This window comes from Mirounga leonina, unplaced genomic scaffold (assembly GCF_011800145.1).
Source record: "Mirounga leonina isolate KUSES-001 unplaced genomic scaffold, KU_Mleo_1.0 Mir_93, whole genome shotgun sequence".
NCBI classification, from domain to species: domain Eukaryota; kingdom Metazoa; phylum Chordata; class Mammalia; order Carnivora; family Phocidae; genus Mirounga; species Mirounga leonina.
Window position 1 is genome coordinate 27,302,281 of NW_023270854.1, and position 13,766 is coordinate 27,316,046.

The following is a 13,766-nucleotide window of genomic DNA, read 5'->3' on the forward strand; positions in this document are numbered from 1 at the left end:
TGAGCAGGATCTTGACATCCTTTGTGGGAGGTCGCCCGGCCAGGGGCTGCCCATGTGGCTGGGAGCCAGGAAGGGCCGTCCCAGCCACGCTTGGCCTTGGCCTCTGCTCTTCATGGGGTACAAGTGGATGCCAGTGGCCAAGGGGCTCCTCATGGTACACATGTGGCCGCTGGTGGGTCCCCAGGGCTCATCTGGCTCAAATTCTCATAGTTGGACTCCTGAGCCTGGGGCCTGTGGACAGGAGAAAGTGCGTTGACCACCCAATACACAAGTGGGGGCGCCGCCAATTGCCCACGCCATGCCCCAGCCACAGGCAGGAAGGAGAGTTGAAATGGGCGCCCGGCCTAGACCCAGCAGAGCGTGGGGACTAACTAAGGTTGGAGACAGGAGAGCGGGCAGCAGCGTCTGCGGAGCAGGGAGGAGGCTACCATGGAGGACGGCCTCCCAGACCCCAGAGGCACTATGTTCTGGAAGGGGTCTCGTCGGTGGCATCAACAACCATCTTGTGCCTGGTGCCCCCCACACTGATCTCCCCAGGCGTGGCCCCCTGAGCTCTAGCTGCTCTCACTTCTCCCGCGGGCATCTCAGACCTATGTGTGAGCGCTTGCACCCCCTCCTCCCTGTCGTCTTCATCTCAGTCAGTGGCACCCAGGCTTACAGCGCCGACGCTGGGCACCCTGGCTGCCTCGCTCGCTCGTGCTGCCCACCCGGCCCCCTGGTCAGCCCTGCTTCCGTCTGCCCGCCTCTCCACCTCCGCCCTGCCGCCTCCTCGGAAGGCTCCTGGCCCCGAGCCTTGTTCGGGTGGGGCCCCCCGGGTGCTTCCCATCAGCATTCAGTGACTTCCCATCGGCCCCTTCCCGGTCTCCCCTGAGCCTGTGACGGGCCCAGCGGCCGCCTCCCTTCCCGGGGCTCTGCTGCGTGGCCCTGTCCACTTCCTTCACAGCTCATACTTCAGAATCGAAGCTGATCTTGTTCACGTGTTTATCAAATTCTCCACGTTAAAACGTGAGTTTTCTGACGTTGGGGAATGTCGCTCTAGTGTTAGCACCCGGCACGCTGTCTGTACACAGCAAGTACGCAGTGTCTACCTGACCCCTCGGCTTTCTGACGGAGGTGACTCGGTGTGCTAGTCAGTTAGCGGAGCAGAGGGACACTGCATGGGTTTTCAAGAACCGGGGGGGATGGCTGGCCGGGCAGTTAGAGAAAGGGGCCTGGGCTGGTAATACGGCTTCTCCCGCCCTCAGGGCACAGGCAGGGACCAAGTTATGGGAACGCCTGCGCTTGTCCAGTAGGCCCTGAAAGACTGGGTTCTGCTCCCCCCACTCCCCAGCATCCCAGGCACCCCGCCCAGGGTCAGTGAACTGGATTCTTTCTTTCACGCAGACCTTCACTTGAACAGACACCGAGAGAGAAGGGGAGCCTGGACTGCAGGGTCAGCACGTCCTAGCTTAAACCCTCTGAACCTCTAATGGCATTTTGTTTGAGAAGCCTTCAGCTCTGGGGCAGAATGAGCGCCCCGAGCGGGCTTTCGTGTGAGTCTGCCTATTCTAGAATGCTGGGGAGCCCAAGAGGAAACACAGCCTCTAGGAATCACATGTAGGCGCGGACATAAGACAGAAAAATGACCCTTTGGCACCAGGATACCAGGCAGGTCTGGGAGAGATGCCAGTGTGAGGCCCAGACTGTAAATACTGGGGGAGGGGTGGGTGGGGAGAGCAGGTCAGCGTGGCCTGGTCTGGCCAAGAAGGACTTGGGAGACTGAAGAGCAGGGCTTTGGAAGGCTGTAGGGAAGGTCGAAACCCTGGTCGAGGCCCAGACCCCAGCCCTGCCGCTTTGCCTGGTCTTTCTCCTTATGCTACAAGCCCTGGAAACTCTGTGTGCCTTGGCCAGTGGGGACTTAGACTGGGGTGGGTGAAGGCAGGGTACTCACCGTGGTGGGGTGTCCTGGGCAACTGGGTGCTCTGTAGGAGGGACAGAGAGAGAGAGAGAGAGAGAGAGACGCATGAATCTCTATGGTAGCCTCAGGCGACAGGCCCCGCTGTCCACCCCACCGCACTGTGGAAAGTGGTCCGAAGGGACGTGCGACAAACACTAGCTAGCCAGGCATGAAGCGGCCTTAGAGATGACCAGGAGTTAACGATGAGAAGCGTGGAGGGAGAAGCCGCCCAGCAGAAGAACCCGCCTTTCTCAGGACTGTGGCGCCCAGAACGCTTGGTGGGTCTGAAGAACCGGCAAGGAAAGACAGCAAAGCCACAGGAAAGGCAACAGCCAGGGCAACTGTGACAAATTCTGGATTTCATCCCAAGACGGTGTGAGGCGGGTGCTACTGACCTGGATGGTCCGAGAGGTCTGGGAAGCCCCTGTCTGGCACAAGCCGATTTCCCATCCAGCTCAGCGAGAGCAATGAGGGGTGAACGGCAGGTCCGGAGGACACCCTGCTGGCCCACGCGCGCACACCCTGCTGGCCCACACGCGCACCCTGCTGGTCCACACGCACGCACCCTGCTAGCCCACACGCGCACACCCTGCTGGCCCACACGTGTGCATTTCCGCACCTGTCGCTCCCTCTGCTGGGAATACCATCAGCTCCTTGCTTCAGTTCCTGATCTAGCTGTCCCTTACTTGTAAAGCCTTCCCTCCTGGCCTATCCAGGCGTCCCACCCGGGTGAGGCATGCTGCACTCTGGGCCCCTGTGGTACCCGGGCTCCAGGATAGCCCTTCTCCCTGCAGACTGCAATTATTTGCTTACTCCTCAGCACCCCATTCGAGGGCACGTCTTATTCATCTCTGTCTTCCGAGCACCTACACAGCACACAGTAGGTCCTCAAGATGCTTACTGTAACACAACGGAATGGTGCTGTTTGGAAGACCTATGTGTGGTCAGAATCCTCGGGAGGAGTCATTTATGGGGTGTGGGCGAAGGGTGGGAGTTACATTTTTTGGGTCTCTGTCTCTAGGCTCGAGGCACGTTCCTTCACTTCTCTGTCCTCCGCTTCCTTAGTGTAAAACGGGCTCCTGCTGGTTCCCCCCTCCTGGGCTCTACGCAGGGAGAGGACAGCGAGATGAGGCACAGGTGCAGAAAGCGTGCAGGGGCTGAGTCACGCCAGGTGCTCGGCCAGGCGGTCTTTCCTGGGAGAGAGCCCCCGCCCGGCCCCTCGCCCCCGCCCTGGCCCGGGGTGCACCCACCTAGGCGGCGGCGGGCGGCGGCGCGGGCGGCCAGAATGCCGAGCAGCAGTAACGCCTTGAGGCCAAGCGCGCCGAGCGGGAGGGCGAGCGCCGGGGCCCCGGAGGCGCCGTGGAATCGGAACAAGTAGACGCTGGCCTCCGCGCGGCCCAGGCTGTTGGAGGCCGTGCACGTGTAGCGGCCGTCGTGGGCCAGCGCGGGCAGCTCGGCGGTCACCTGGTGGCCGTGACCCTGGCCCGGGCCCGGCACGGCGGCCGAGCCGTTGCCCAGGGCCGGGCCGGACCAGTCGAGGGCGGGCGGCGGCTCCCCCTCGGCGGTGCAGAGCGCGCGGAAGGCGTGCGCCGGCCCGGGCAGCACCGAGAGGTTGACGATCCTCGGGGCGGCTGCGGGCGGCGGCCAGGGCGTCGGGGGAGAAAGCGAACCGTGGTCAGAGCAGCGGCGGGCAAGGGGGGACCCCTCCCAGTCCCTTTTAGTCACCAAGAGATTTGGGGCGGGGGCGCGGAGAGGAGGGAGTAGGCGCTCTAGCGCCATGGTGCCTGGGATCCCATGGAGATGTGGCCTTGGGCAAGTTATCTGAAGCTCCGTGCCTCAGTTTCTTCATGCATAAAATGGGGATCATTTACCTTATGGGGTCGTTGAGGAGATTTGGCAAGTTAATACATGTGGGGTGCTTGGATTCGGGCCTGGCCCATAGCAAATGCTCACTCGACGGTCGTTACCGTTGCTGGAGCTCAGGGCTGGGGGCTGTCTGCCGGTATGACTTCAAGGGCACTTCCCACTGGCAGACAGCCTCACCAAGGTCTAGGGTTGAACGCGGGGGTCTGCGGCAGGGCGGCGCGCGGGCCCGGGTTAGAAACTGACATGCACTCGGAGAGGCGGCACTCGGAGAGTCAGGACCGCCTGACTCCACAGGCACATGGGGAGTTCTTGGCAGAGCCAGACTGGAACCCAGAACGGGATCCCCACAGCAGGGAGGGCTAGGATTTTTAAAAGCTCTCCAGCTAATTCCAGTGCGCGGCCAGGGTTGAGAACCTCGGCTCTAGGGGCCGGGGACCCTGGTTCCCACTTCTTTAGGGGCTCCCGGGGCACCTCCCCAGGGGGCTGCGGGTGCCCTTCAGTGCACAGAGCACACATTCCATCGCAGCCTTGCCATTATTGTTCAACTTGTGTCCCTCCCCCTAGACTGAGAGCTCCTGGGGCCATTCACCCCCCCCCCCCCCCGCGCTCCCCGAGCTTCATTCCGATGCCCACTCCCGGGCGCCGCTCGGCCCTTCTCGGGGCCAGCATTCTGCATTTTTACCAAGTCGCCGAGCGGCCCGCGGCCATCGCCAGGCGTGCGGCCCCCTGCCCTAGAGAAAGGCGCCGTGTATCGCCCCCCCGGGGACGCGGCGGGCCGGGGGGAGGGGCGCCGCGCTCACCGGTCACGCGGAGCCGGACGCCGTGGCGGCTCTCGTAGCGGTCGTGGGCGTCGCCGGCGAACTCCACGCGGCAGAAGTAGCGGCCGTCGTCGGCCAGGGCGAGGCGCTCGACGCGCAGCGACAGGTCGTTGCGGCGCGGGTTGCCCAGCAGCCGGAAGCGGCCGTGCAGGCTCAGCGCCGTCTGGCAGAGCTCGCTGCCCCGCGCCGCCGCGCACCGGAACACCTGCGGGCCCGCGTAGGCCTCGCCCGCGCGCCAGATGGCCGTGAGCGGCCCGTCGTAGTGGCGGTGCGGGTGCGTGAAGGTGCAGGGCAGCACGGCCGCCTCGCCCGCCGCCGCGCTCACCTCGGCCGGCACCTGCATGGACCAGCGCTGCTCCGGCGCACCTGCGGGCGGCCGGAGCGTCAGCAGACGCTGGGGTGGGGGACCCCTCGCCGGGGAGCCTGGAACCCGCCGGACTCAGGGAGCGCCCCGGGGGGGGCGCTGGAAACCCCAGGATTTCAGGAAGCGTCTCCCTCGTGGGGGCCCAGAAACCCACCCCGTGACTTGAGAGGCATCTCCCGGGATCTTGACTCCCATGACTCTCGAGGTGCCTGGACCCTCCCTCCCTCCTTCGGGGAGGTCCCACCTCACCTACAGGCCCACTGACCCCATACGCTTTCCCACCACCTGCGCTGCTGCAGAAAAGCTTCGGGATCCGTGGTTACCATACAGTCCCAAGCCTCCCACGACGGTGAAAATAACACTTACTGTGCACCTCTGTGTCGACCAAGTTCCCGGTAGTATCTCTTTTGGTTCTCGCAAATGAACCTAGATGGAAGCACGGTTATCCTTGGGTTACATGTAATAAACGGAGGCACAGAGAAGTTGTGTAATTAGGTAAGGCCACACAGCTAGAAGGAGGCACAGGCAGCATTCTGACTCAAGACTGCCTGACTCCACAGCCAGCAGTCTAGTGCACTAAAGGCATGGAAGCCTGGGGCTCATCCAAGGAGACCAACACTCCCATTTACAGAGGGGAAACAGGCCTCAGCAAGGGGTGGTAGGTTTTGAACTTAATGTGTGGAGCTAGTAGACGAGGTTCCTTTAGAATCCAGGTCAACCCAAAGGGGCGTCCCAAAGGGGCATCCCAAAAGCCAGATGGGGAGCTGAGAGACCATGAGCGGTAGAGTTTTGTGCTGTCTTCTTGCTCTGGGCCTAGTTGCCTCACCTGCTGTGCTGTGAGCCTCTGAAGTATGGTTGAGCTCAGGTCTGGGAGCTGTGCTCAGCCTCCAGCTCCAAGATGGCGGCAGAGCCCCGCCCCTGTTGTTACATGCTTGCCCTGCTTTGGGGAGGGGGCGAGCAGGTGGGCGGCTGGGTGTTGGAGCCGGGCTGGGAGGATCTGGCTAGGGGTGGTGTCTCCCTGAGGAGGGAGGACAGGCTGGTCGGTCCGCGCTGCTAGAGCCCTGAATGCAGTTCACAAAAGGGATCTTTAGAGGGAATAATATAGTTGCTCTTGTATTTCCCAAGAGCTTTGTAATTTACACAGTTCTTTTATATACATCATGTCACATGACCCGCAAGACACCCTGGGGGAGTGAGGCGGGGTGGGGGGGGGGTATTGTTATAGATCAGAAAATGGAGGCCCAGAGTCACACAGGCAGAAGATGGGAGAAACCCAGCTTTTCTGACTCCACGTCCAGTGCTCTTTACTCTTTGGGGGTAGCTGCTGCCTTGGGTAGGAATCCCCTGAGCCCACAGCTGGTGACCACCCATCCTCCAAGAACCCCATCCCATCTACTCCGCTTCCTCACTGCTTGCTTCATGCTCTCCTTGCAGCCTAGTGGGGTGTGCGGCAGGGGTGTGCAGCAGGGGTGTGCAGCAGGGGTGTGTTGCAGGGGTGTGCTGCAGGGGTGTGATGCACCAGTGGCGTGGGGTACAAATTGGGTTGTGTGAGCTCTGCCTTGTATGAAACCACACTTTGGGCTTCTGCTGAGCTTGCCATCAAGTAAAACCACACATTCTTTTTTCACACAATGTGCTTGTAAGCCAAATCTTGTTTCTTCTGGACAAGTGGAATTATGCTTTTGAACCCAAGTGAGGACATGGCATTTATCTCTAGTTATGAGCTTGTTTGTTCAGTTGTTAATAAAGGTCCTGGTTTCGGGGCGCCTGGGTGGCTCAGATGGTTAAGCGTCTGCCTTCGGCTCAGGTCATGATCCCAGGGTCCTGGGATCGAGTCCCACATCGGGCTCCCTGCTAGGCGGGGAGCCTGCTTCTCCCTCTGCCTCTGCCTCTCTCTCTCTCTCTCTGACTTTCATGAATAAATAAATAAAACATTTAAAAAAAATTAAAAAAAAATAAAGGTCCTGGTTTCACATTTGAGAAACCCTTTCTGAAGGTTTTGCTGGTTTACTCTGTACTCCCAGGTGCAGAAATTGTTTCCCCACTCCTGAGGCTCAGCCTCTGCCTCAGTTTCCCTACACTTCCCACCCTCTGTAACCTCAGCCTCCTCTGACCTTCTGCATCTTGCAGGCATCATGGAACCAGGTACCGATTACTCCGGGTAGTTTTTGCTATTGTGCACTCATCGATTGGCAAACATTTATCAGACACATTCCCACTCTAAGCCAGGCACTTGGATACAAGCCAGGGTTACAAAGATCAATAGGATACCTTATCAGCCTGCTGGAGCTCACCACTCAGAAAGGGAGACAGATCTGTGAACACATAATTACACTGCAGGCTGCCAGGTCCTCTAATGAGGGACACCAACAATGTTTCCTTTGTCTGAACAAGATTCCTGGCCCATTTCTCTCACCAACTCCCTCCCAGTCACCCCAGGCCTCTGCTGAGTCGTCCTACAGAGGGAAGCCTTCCCTGAACCCCAAGCCTGGGTCTGGCATCCTTACCCTGTGCCCCAGGGCCGGCAGAGGTTCTTCCTCCATATGGGCATGGCCTATTCAACTGTGTGTCTTGCCCAGGCACCCAGAAGCTCAGGAGGGCAGGGACCAGGGATATGTGGTCGTATTTGTGTTGTTACTGCCTTGCGAGGGACTTGCCATGTAGTAATTGATGTTGAATTGCTGTAACAGGGCAGAAGGGAGGGTGACCAGGCTGGCAGGGGAGGGTGGTGTGGGCTGGGGGAAGAGATGTGCAAATATTAGGCAGGGAATCCTTGGAGGCCCCGGGAGAGAGGACGTGTTGTTTCGGCGGAGCCTCAAGAAAGGAAAGGGATTTGCTAAGCCTTGCTGTAGACTGAAGGCGTCCTAAGCAAAGGCAGCAGCTGGGCAAAACCACAGAGGCAAGGACATCAGTGAAGGGGTTGCAGGCCATGCCCAGATCATGGGCCCAGAGTACGCAGTGCTTTGGGTGCTCACAGGGAGACGGTCCTCATGTCATTTCATGTGCACGACAGCCCCAAGAGGGACTGGCAATAGCCCCTTTTGGAGAAGGGAGGGCTGAGGCTCAGAGAGGCCACGTGACTGTTGCAAGGTCATCTGACCAACCAGAAGCAGGGCTGAGGCTTCCCCGCTCCATGGTTCCTGTTCCTACTTTGTCCCCTGGGCTGTGTTGCCCCTGGACGACAGTCTAGTTTGGAAACATCCCCGCCCCCCGCCCCTCCCTTGCCCTGGAGGCTTTCAGAGCCGAGAGGGCACACAGGGGCCCTTTCAGCCAGTGTTAAGATCTTGGCTCCTGTTAGGGGGAGATTTGTGTTTCCTGTTAACCTGCTGGATGGTGTTTCAAGAGGCAAGGGCCTGGACTCCCTCTTACATGGAGACTTTGGATGCATCCACCCAGGAACTCGAGGTGAGAGTGGGAAGTCCTAGCAGGGATTGCCCGGGGAGCAAACACATGTGCTTTGGCAGGAACCCAAGGTCCCAGCATCTTGTGACATGTGCCGTTTCCTCCAGCAGCTCTTGCACGTCTTTAGCACAAGGGAGGGAATCCTCCAGAACTGAAACCCTGGCCCCTTGTTGTAGTCTCTGATCTCCCTGCCTCAGGACTCTTAACCTCCAGGTCAACAGGAGACCCAGACTCTCCTCGCTGTTCAAAACACCGGCCCTCAATGCTGGGCCACAGGGCGTACTGTACGCCTCCCAGCTTTGGCACAGCTGGACCTGGGGGACAATCTCCCTTGTGGTCATTCTTTCCTTGCCTTTTATGAGCATCCGGTCTGAGCCTGGCACTGTTCTAGGCTCTTCCACTTCCTGGGGGCTCTTTGGGCAGGTTACTTCATGTCCCAGGTCTCGAGCTCCTCTGCTGCCAAATGAGGCACCTAATACCTTCCTCATGGGCTTGAGCGTTGAATGAAGTCACACGGGTAGCTTGCCCCGCACATGCTCGATGCACGTTAGACCCTGCTCTCACCAGCCCGGCAAAGGGAGTGTGACTGCGAGGGAGCAGGGTGGGGGCGCTGACCAGTGCTGCGGAAGTGCTCTGGGCATACATCTGGAGGTGATGCAGCAGGAGTGAAGACGTGGTACCCTGACATTGCACCTTTTCTAGCTCACGTTGGCATCTTAGATAATGTGCGCAGTCACAGCTGACCGTGGTCTGGGGCCGGTGTCGGCCACAGGGTGCTCTCTCCAGAGTGCCCATTTAGCTCATCTCTGTCCGTGCTCCCCCCGGCCTTCTCAGGGCCCTCCTCCCCAACAGTCCTCCTCCGCCCCAGCTAGGACTTCTCAGCCCAAGCTACCGGCCACAGTAGCCGCCGGGAGCAGAAGCAGCATCCTGGCTCACGACACTCTCCCATTTCCTTCCGGACCCATGACCAGCCCATCTCCTCCCCGGCCTTTCCCTGCACCCCCACCAGCTAGGGCGACTGCTGTGATTTGTCTTGCCTTTTGGTTTGTCTGTCAGCAGTGGTTCCGAGCTAGTAAATTCCTCTGAGCACCAAGCTGTGCTCTGGGCTCACGACCAGGGCACGTAGGTGGTGTAAAAGGTGGGGCTTGCCCTCGGGAGACTCCAGAAGTTCAGTCCAGGCTGTGACACCCCAGAAAAGTCCCCTGACTTCCATAGGCCTCCTTAAAATTGGGACAAGGGTCCTTGCTTTGTAGAGCTGTGGTGAGGAGTGAACGAGCTGCTTGTCCAGGCCTGACACTGAAGTCTTTGAGGATGACTGTGATCCCTCCACCCGCTTATCAGAGGCTTGTGGACCAACTGCAGTCTTGTCCAAGGTCACCCAAGCGGCCAGAGCTCCCAGACCATTGTTCTTCCCACCTGCACGTTCCCCGGCATCTCCAGCTTTCCAGAAGCAGATTTGTGGGGAGCCCAGAGGGGAAAGACAAGGGAGAGTGTGCGTGAGCCCCTGGGAGATTCGGGGCTGCCCCAGGGCACTGGGTGCTGGGCGTGGGTGGCGTCAGTATGAAGGAGAAGGGCACAGGAGGTAGAAGGGGGTTTCCTGGGCAAATTCCTCCCACTTTGCTTTTGCCAAGGGCCTGCCCTGGCCCTCTGCTCAGAGATGTGGTTGGGGACGAGCCTGGGACTGCGGCACCCTGCTCAGGAAGCCCCGGGGCTCCTGCATTGCAGCCAAACCCAGCCTGGTCCTCCTGTCCAGGCCCGCTGCCTCATGGAGGGGCTCATAGGTGAACGTCTCCAGAGGGGTTTCAGAAAGCGGGGTCCCCTCACCCTAGTTCACGGGCCTCTCGGCTGTAGCCATGAAGCAGTGCCTCAGCCTCCCTGGGGAAATCTCCTCTTGAGCCACAGCTGGAGTGCTTGTGTGGTTTGGGTTTTGTTCTTGGACACGTGACTACTCAGGCCTCCTCTAAGTCTTTTTGTCTTTGACTGATTCATAGCAGCTGACCCTCAACAGGAGAAAAAGAAACCCAAACCACCTCCCACCCCAACCTCGCCTCTCTCGAGGTTACGTGGCTTTAGCAAGATTTCCCTGCCGTTTATGGCACGATCAGTGAGCACCAGGACTGAGCTGGCGGGCTTTTAACCAGGGTCTAATTATCCTTCACAACACCCCACGAGGTGCCGGGTCCCCACTTTACCGACGTTCCGAGAAGTTAGGCAACCTGCCCAGGGCCACACAGCTGGTAAATAGCAGAGCCAGGATTCACAGGTGTTTGTGACATCAACACTCACGTCTGAACCGCTCTCTTATCAGCCCCCGGTCTGGGTGGGGTCACCTCCTCCAGCCCCCACCCGCTTCGCCCCCACCACTGGGCTGGGTGGTGGGACGGGGGGCAGCACGGGCTGGGGGCCGGTGGGGGCCCAGTCGAGAGCCACACATCCACCCACACCACTCACTGGGCCCCTCCGCGCCTCATCCGTGAAAAGGGAATAGAAGTTCCTTTTTCAGACGGCTTCGAGGCTTACGTGGGTTCTAATTAAAGGGCCCAGCACTTGTAAGAGCTATCTGTAGGTGGTTGCTAGAATTATCCAAACCAGACCTGAACTGGACGCTGCCTCTGTTGAATGTTCAAGAGGAAGGAAGAGGAGCTAAGGGTGGGAGTTGATAGTCCAGTTGTGGAGACAGGACCCCAGACAAGGGCTATTGACTAACTCAGAACACCATGATGTCACCGTGCGGCGCGTGACGGCCCGTGGCCCTGCCCGTGGAGGCACCGATTCCTAGTCTAGGGGCAGAGTCTCAGGAGGGACCAGGGCTCAGAGGATGGCCTTTGTCAGTTATCCCGATTGCCTTCAACTACCTCGTGTATCAGACTGACCCAAGAGAGGGCGCCTGGGTGGTGCGGTCAGTTAGGCGTCCTACTTTTGGTTTCGGCTCAGATCTGATCTCAGGGTCATGAGATTGAGTGCACTCAGCACAGAGGCTGCTTGAGTTTCTCTGTCCCCACCCCCCCTAAAATAAATGAATAAATCTTAAAAAAAAAAACGACCTGAGAAGATGGTAGAACATGAGGACTCCTGAGCCCTGCCGCTTGATAGAACCAAAGGATCTGCCTTTAGATGAATGCCCCTCTCCCCACCAAAATTCTCATGCAGATGGTCTGTAACCAAAACACCATTCCCAGCAACCCTAAGTCACTGAGCTGAGTGACCAATGATGTTGTTACTTAAGCTGCTGCAAAGAGTTCCCATTCACCCCTTGGGAGTCCCGCTGGGTGCTCAGGGTGCCCTCTCTTACTTGCCCCATTCCCCATGGGAAATCAAGCCCGCTCTTACCCCAAACAACCACGCGCCTCCTCCCTTCCCCTCTGGGCTGTGCCCATCAAGACATAAGGCACTCGGATGACGGCAACACCCGAAGTCCCTCAGAGCCTGGACTGTCCTCCCCGAAGCTTGCCCATTATCTTCCTTGGATCCTCACAGCAGCGGGTGAGCAGGTGGCCTTTCTACAGGTGGGGCCACCGAGGCCCAGAGAAGTCAGAGGATTGCCCAAAGTCCCCGGAAACCCAAGGCAAAACCCGGGCTTGAACTTCTGACTTCTGTCACCGCGGCTTCCCTCTTTCCTCCTCCGCAGGTCTGGAGGCTCTGGGTGAACCCGGTTGCCCCCGGCGCCAGGCGAGAAGACTGTACCTGAGGTCGTGTGAGCATCTATTCTGTTCTGAGCATAGGCCAGAGAGGATAGTGGGAGACTCACCCATCGGGAGGAGGCCCACTAGGCAGGCCAGGAGTCCGACGGACCATTCCATGTTGTGAGCGTCCGGAGACCCCAGGCTGGCCCCGCGCTCGGCTAGGCCATCAGGGAGAGGCCTCTCTGGCGAGGCTGTGGGTGAAGGCAGGTGAGGGGATGGGCAGTGTGCCCGGGTCTGTGCCCCGACCGGGCTCCAGGCACGGGAGGAACTGGCGAGAGGCAGTCAGGTGGCCTGGGTATGATGCGATGAGGCCCGTGGGGTTTAGTCATGTGGAAAACCAACCGGGGAACCACTGGGATGATTTTCCAGGACAAGAAACAGAGAAGTACACGAGGAAGATGAGGGACCTTTTCCCATGGCTGCTGGTCCCTTTGGAAAACCTGCTGTTCTTATGCTGCCTGCCTTCCCTTCCTCCTCCCCTCCCTCCCCCACCTTTCTCCCTCCCTCCTTCTTTCTTCCCTTCCTTCCCTCTTTTCCCTCCTGCATTTTTAGTGTGCCAATATAGGTTTTTGTTTTTTTGGGGTTTTTTTGGTTTTTTTTTAAAGGGAGAGAGTGTGCACCAGAGGGGGGCGGGCAGAGGCGGGGCTCATGGTGGGGCTCCATCTCACAACCCTGAGACCTGAGCCAAAATCAAAATCAGAGCCACCCAGGTGCCCCCAGCATGGGTTTTCATTTTGATGAAGCTGTCTCACTGTGGCATACAGATTTTGAAGTGGTGATTATTCATGGAAGGATAATTATCTCCAAAACGTAGTCATCATTGACAATGGTTACATTACCAAGTGGCATAAAAGGGAAAGAGTAAAATTAGTAAGCAAATCAATCCAGGCAAACATGTCAACATGCTCAGAACATCAAAATGCCAGATAAAAATATCTACTACAGGGGCAGAAACTTCGTAGCTGTTGCAAGGAGGTCATCAGAAAGTTGGACAGAAAAGTGGCCAGGAAGGGGGGCTGGCAAAGATGAGCCAATCCGTGGCTAGAGGGAAATATTTTAGGGATAAAGGCTAATCTGTTAGAGAGAAAGACAGAGACAGAGAGAGAGCTCGGCTCTCACACACAATAGATAAAAAAAATAGAAGGTGATTTCTCTCCCATATGTCAGTCCCAAGGTGAGCTGTTTATCTTGGCAGGTGGCTTGCTTCTCCTGGTCATTCTGGGATCCAGGTTCCTCCATACCGTTACACCCTCACCCCTTTCCCCTGTGGCACTATTAATGCCTTTTAAGGCCAAAGGTGGGAATCAGGCTTGATCAAGGGGAAAGACAGAAACTTTAAGTCAGTTGGCTTGTGTTTTTGGTTATCCATGATCCCAAAGTTGTATACATCACATCCACTCCCATCCCAATGGCCCAAACTTAGTCATAGAACCACACCCACTGCAAGGAGCCCTGGAAGTGCAGGTCACTAGCAAGGCGGTCTTGTGGCCAAGTTACAATTTATGACCATGGAAGAAGGGAACAGGTGTTGCTGGGTAGTTACCCGTCTCTGCCACAAATGCTCGCTAGAACTCAAGAAAACTAACCTTTGGAAAAGAATCGACTCCATAAACTCTAAGATGTCATTGAAGGATGCACCCTTATTTTATATAGCACTGAGAGAGAGAGGAGGAAAAAAAAACCTTTCTACCTTTTTA

General features: G+C 58.1%; 1 protein-coding gene and 1 long non-coding RNA gene across 3 annotated transcripts in view; one reads left to right on the forward strand and one right to left on the reverse strand.

Moving 5' to 3' along the window:
- Positions 1–114: 114 nt before the first annotated feature.
- On the reverse strand, positions 115–12,343 carry SIGLEC15 (sialic acid binding Ig like lectin 15). Its single transcript, XM_034995866.1, has 6 exons — positions 12,135–12,343; positions 5,351–5,410; positions 4,603–4,986; positions 3,187–3,567; positions 1,931–1,961; positions 115–231 (listed from the first exon to the last, which is right to left on the reverse strand). The coding sequence occupies exons 1-6, from the start codon at positions 12,184–12,186 to the stop codon at positions 150–152; spliced, it is 990 nt and encodes a 329-aa protein (XP_034851757.1). The 5' UTR covers positions 12,187–12,343; the 3' UTR covers positions 115–149.
- The window catches only part of LOC118004496, a 28,080-nt gene continuing 22,513 nt past the window's right edge, over positions 8,200–13,766 (forward strand). For both annotated transcript variants that reach the window (XR_004677600.1, XR_004677601.1), the window contains exon 1: positions 8,200–8,389. This is a non-coding gene — a long non-coding RNA (uncharacterized LOC118004496). The remainder of the gene's footprint in view (positions 8,390–13,766) is intronic.

Coding starts and splice junctions, on each gene's coding strand:
- SIGLEC15 (XM_034995866.1), bottom strand. CDS start 12,186: ATGGAATGGTCCGTCGGACTCCTGGCCTGCCTAGTGGGCCTCCTCCCG. Junction 5,411..12,134: donor AGTGGGCCTCCTCCCGATGG/GTGAGTCTCCCA, acceptor GCTTCCATCTAG/GTTCATTTGCGAGAACCAAA. Junction 1,962..3,186: donor CGCCGCCCGCCGCCGCCTAG/GTGGGTGCACCC, acceptor TCCCTCCTACAG/AGCACCCAGTTGCCCAGGAC.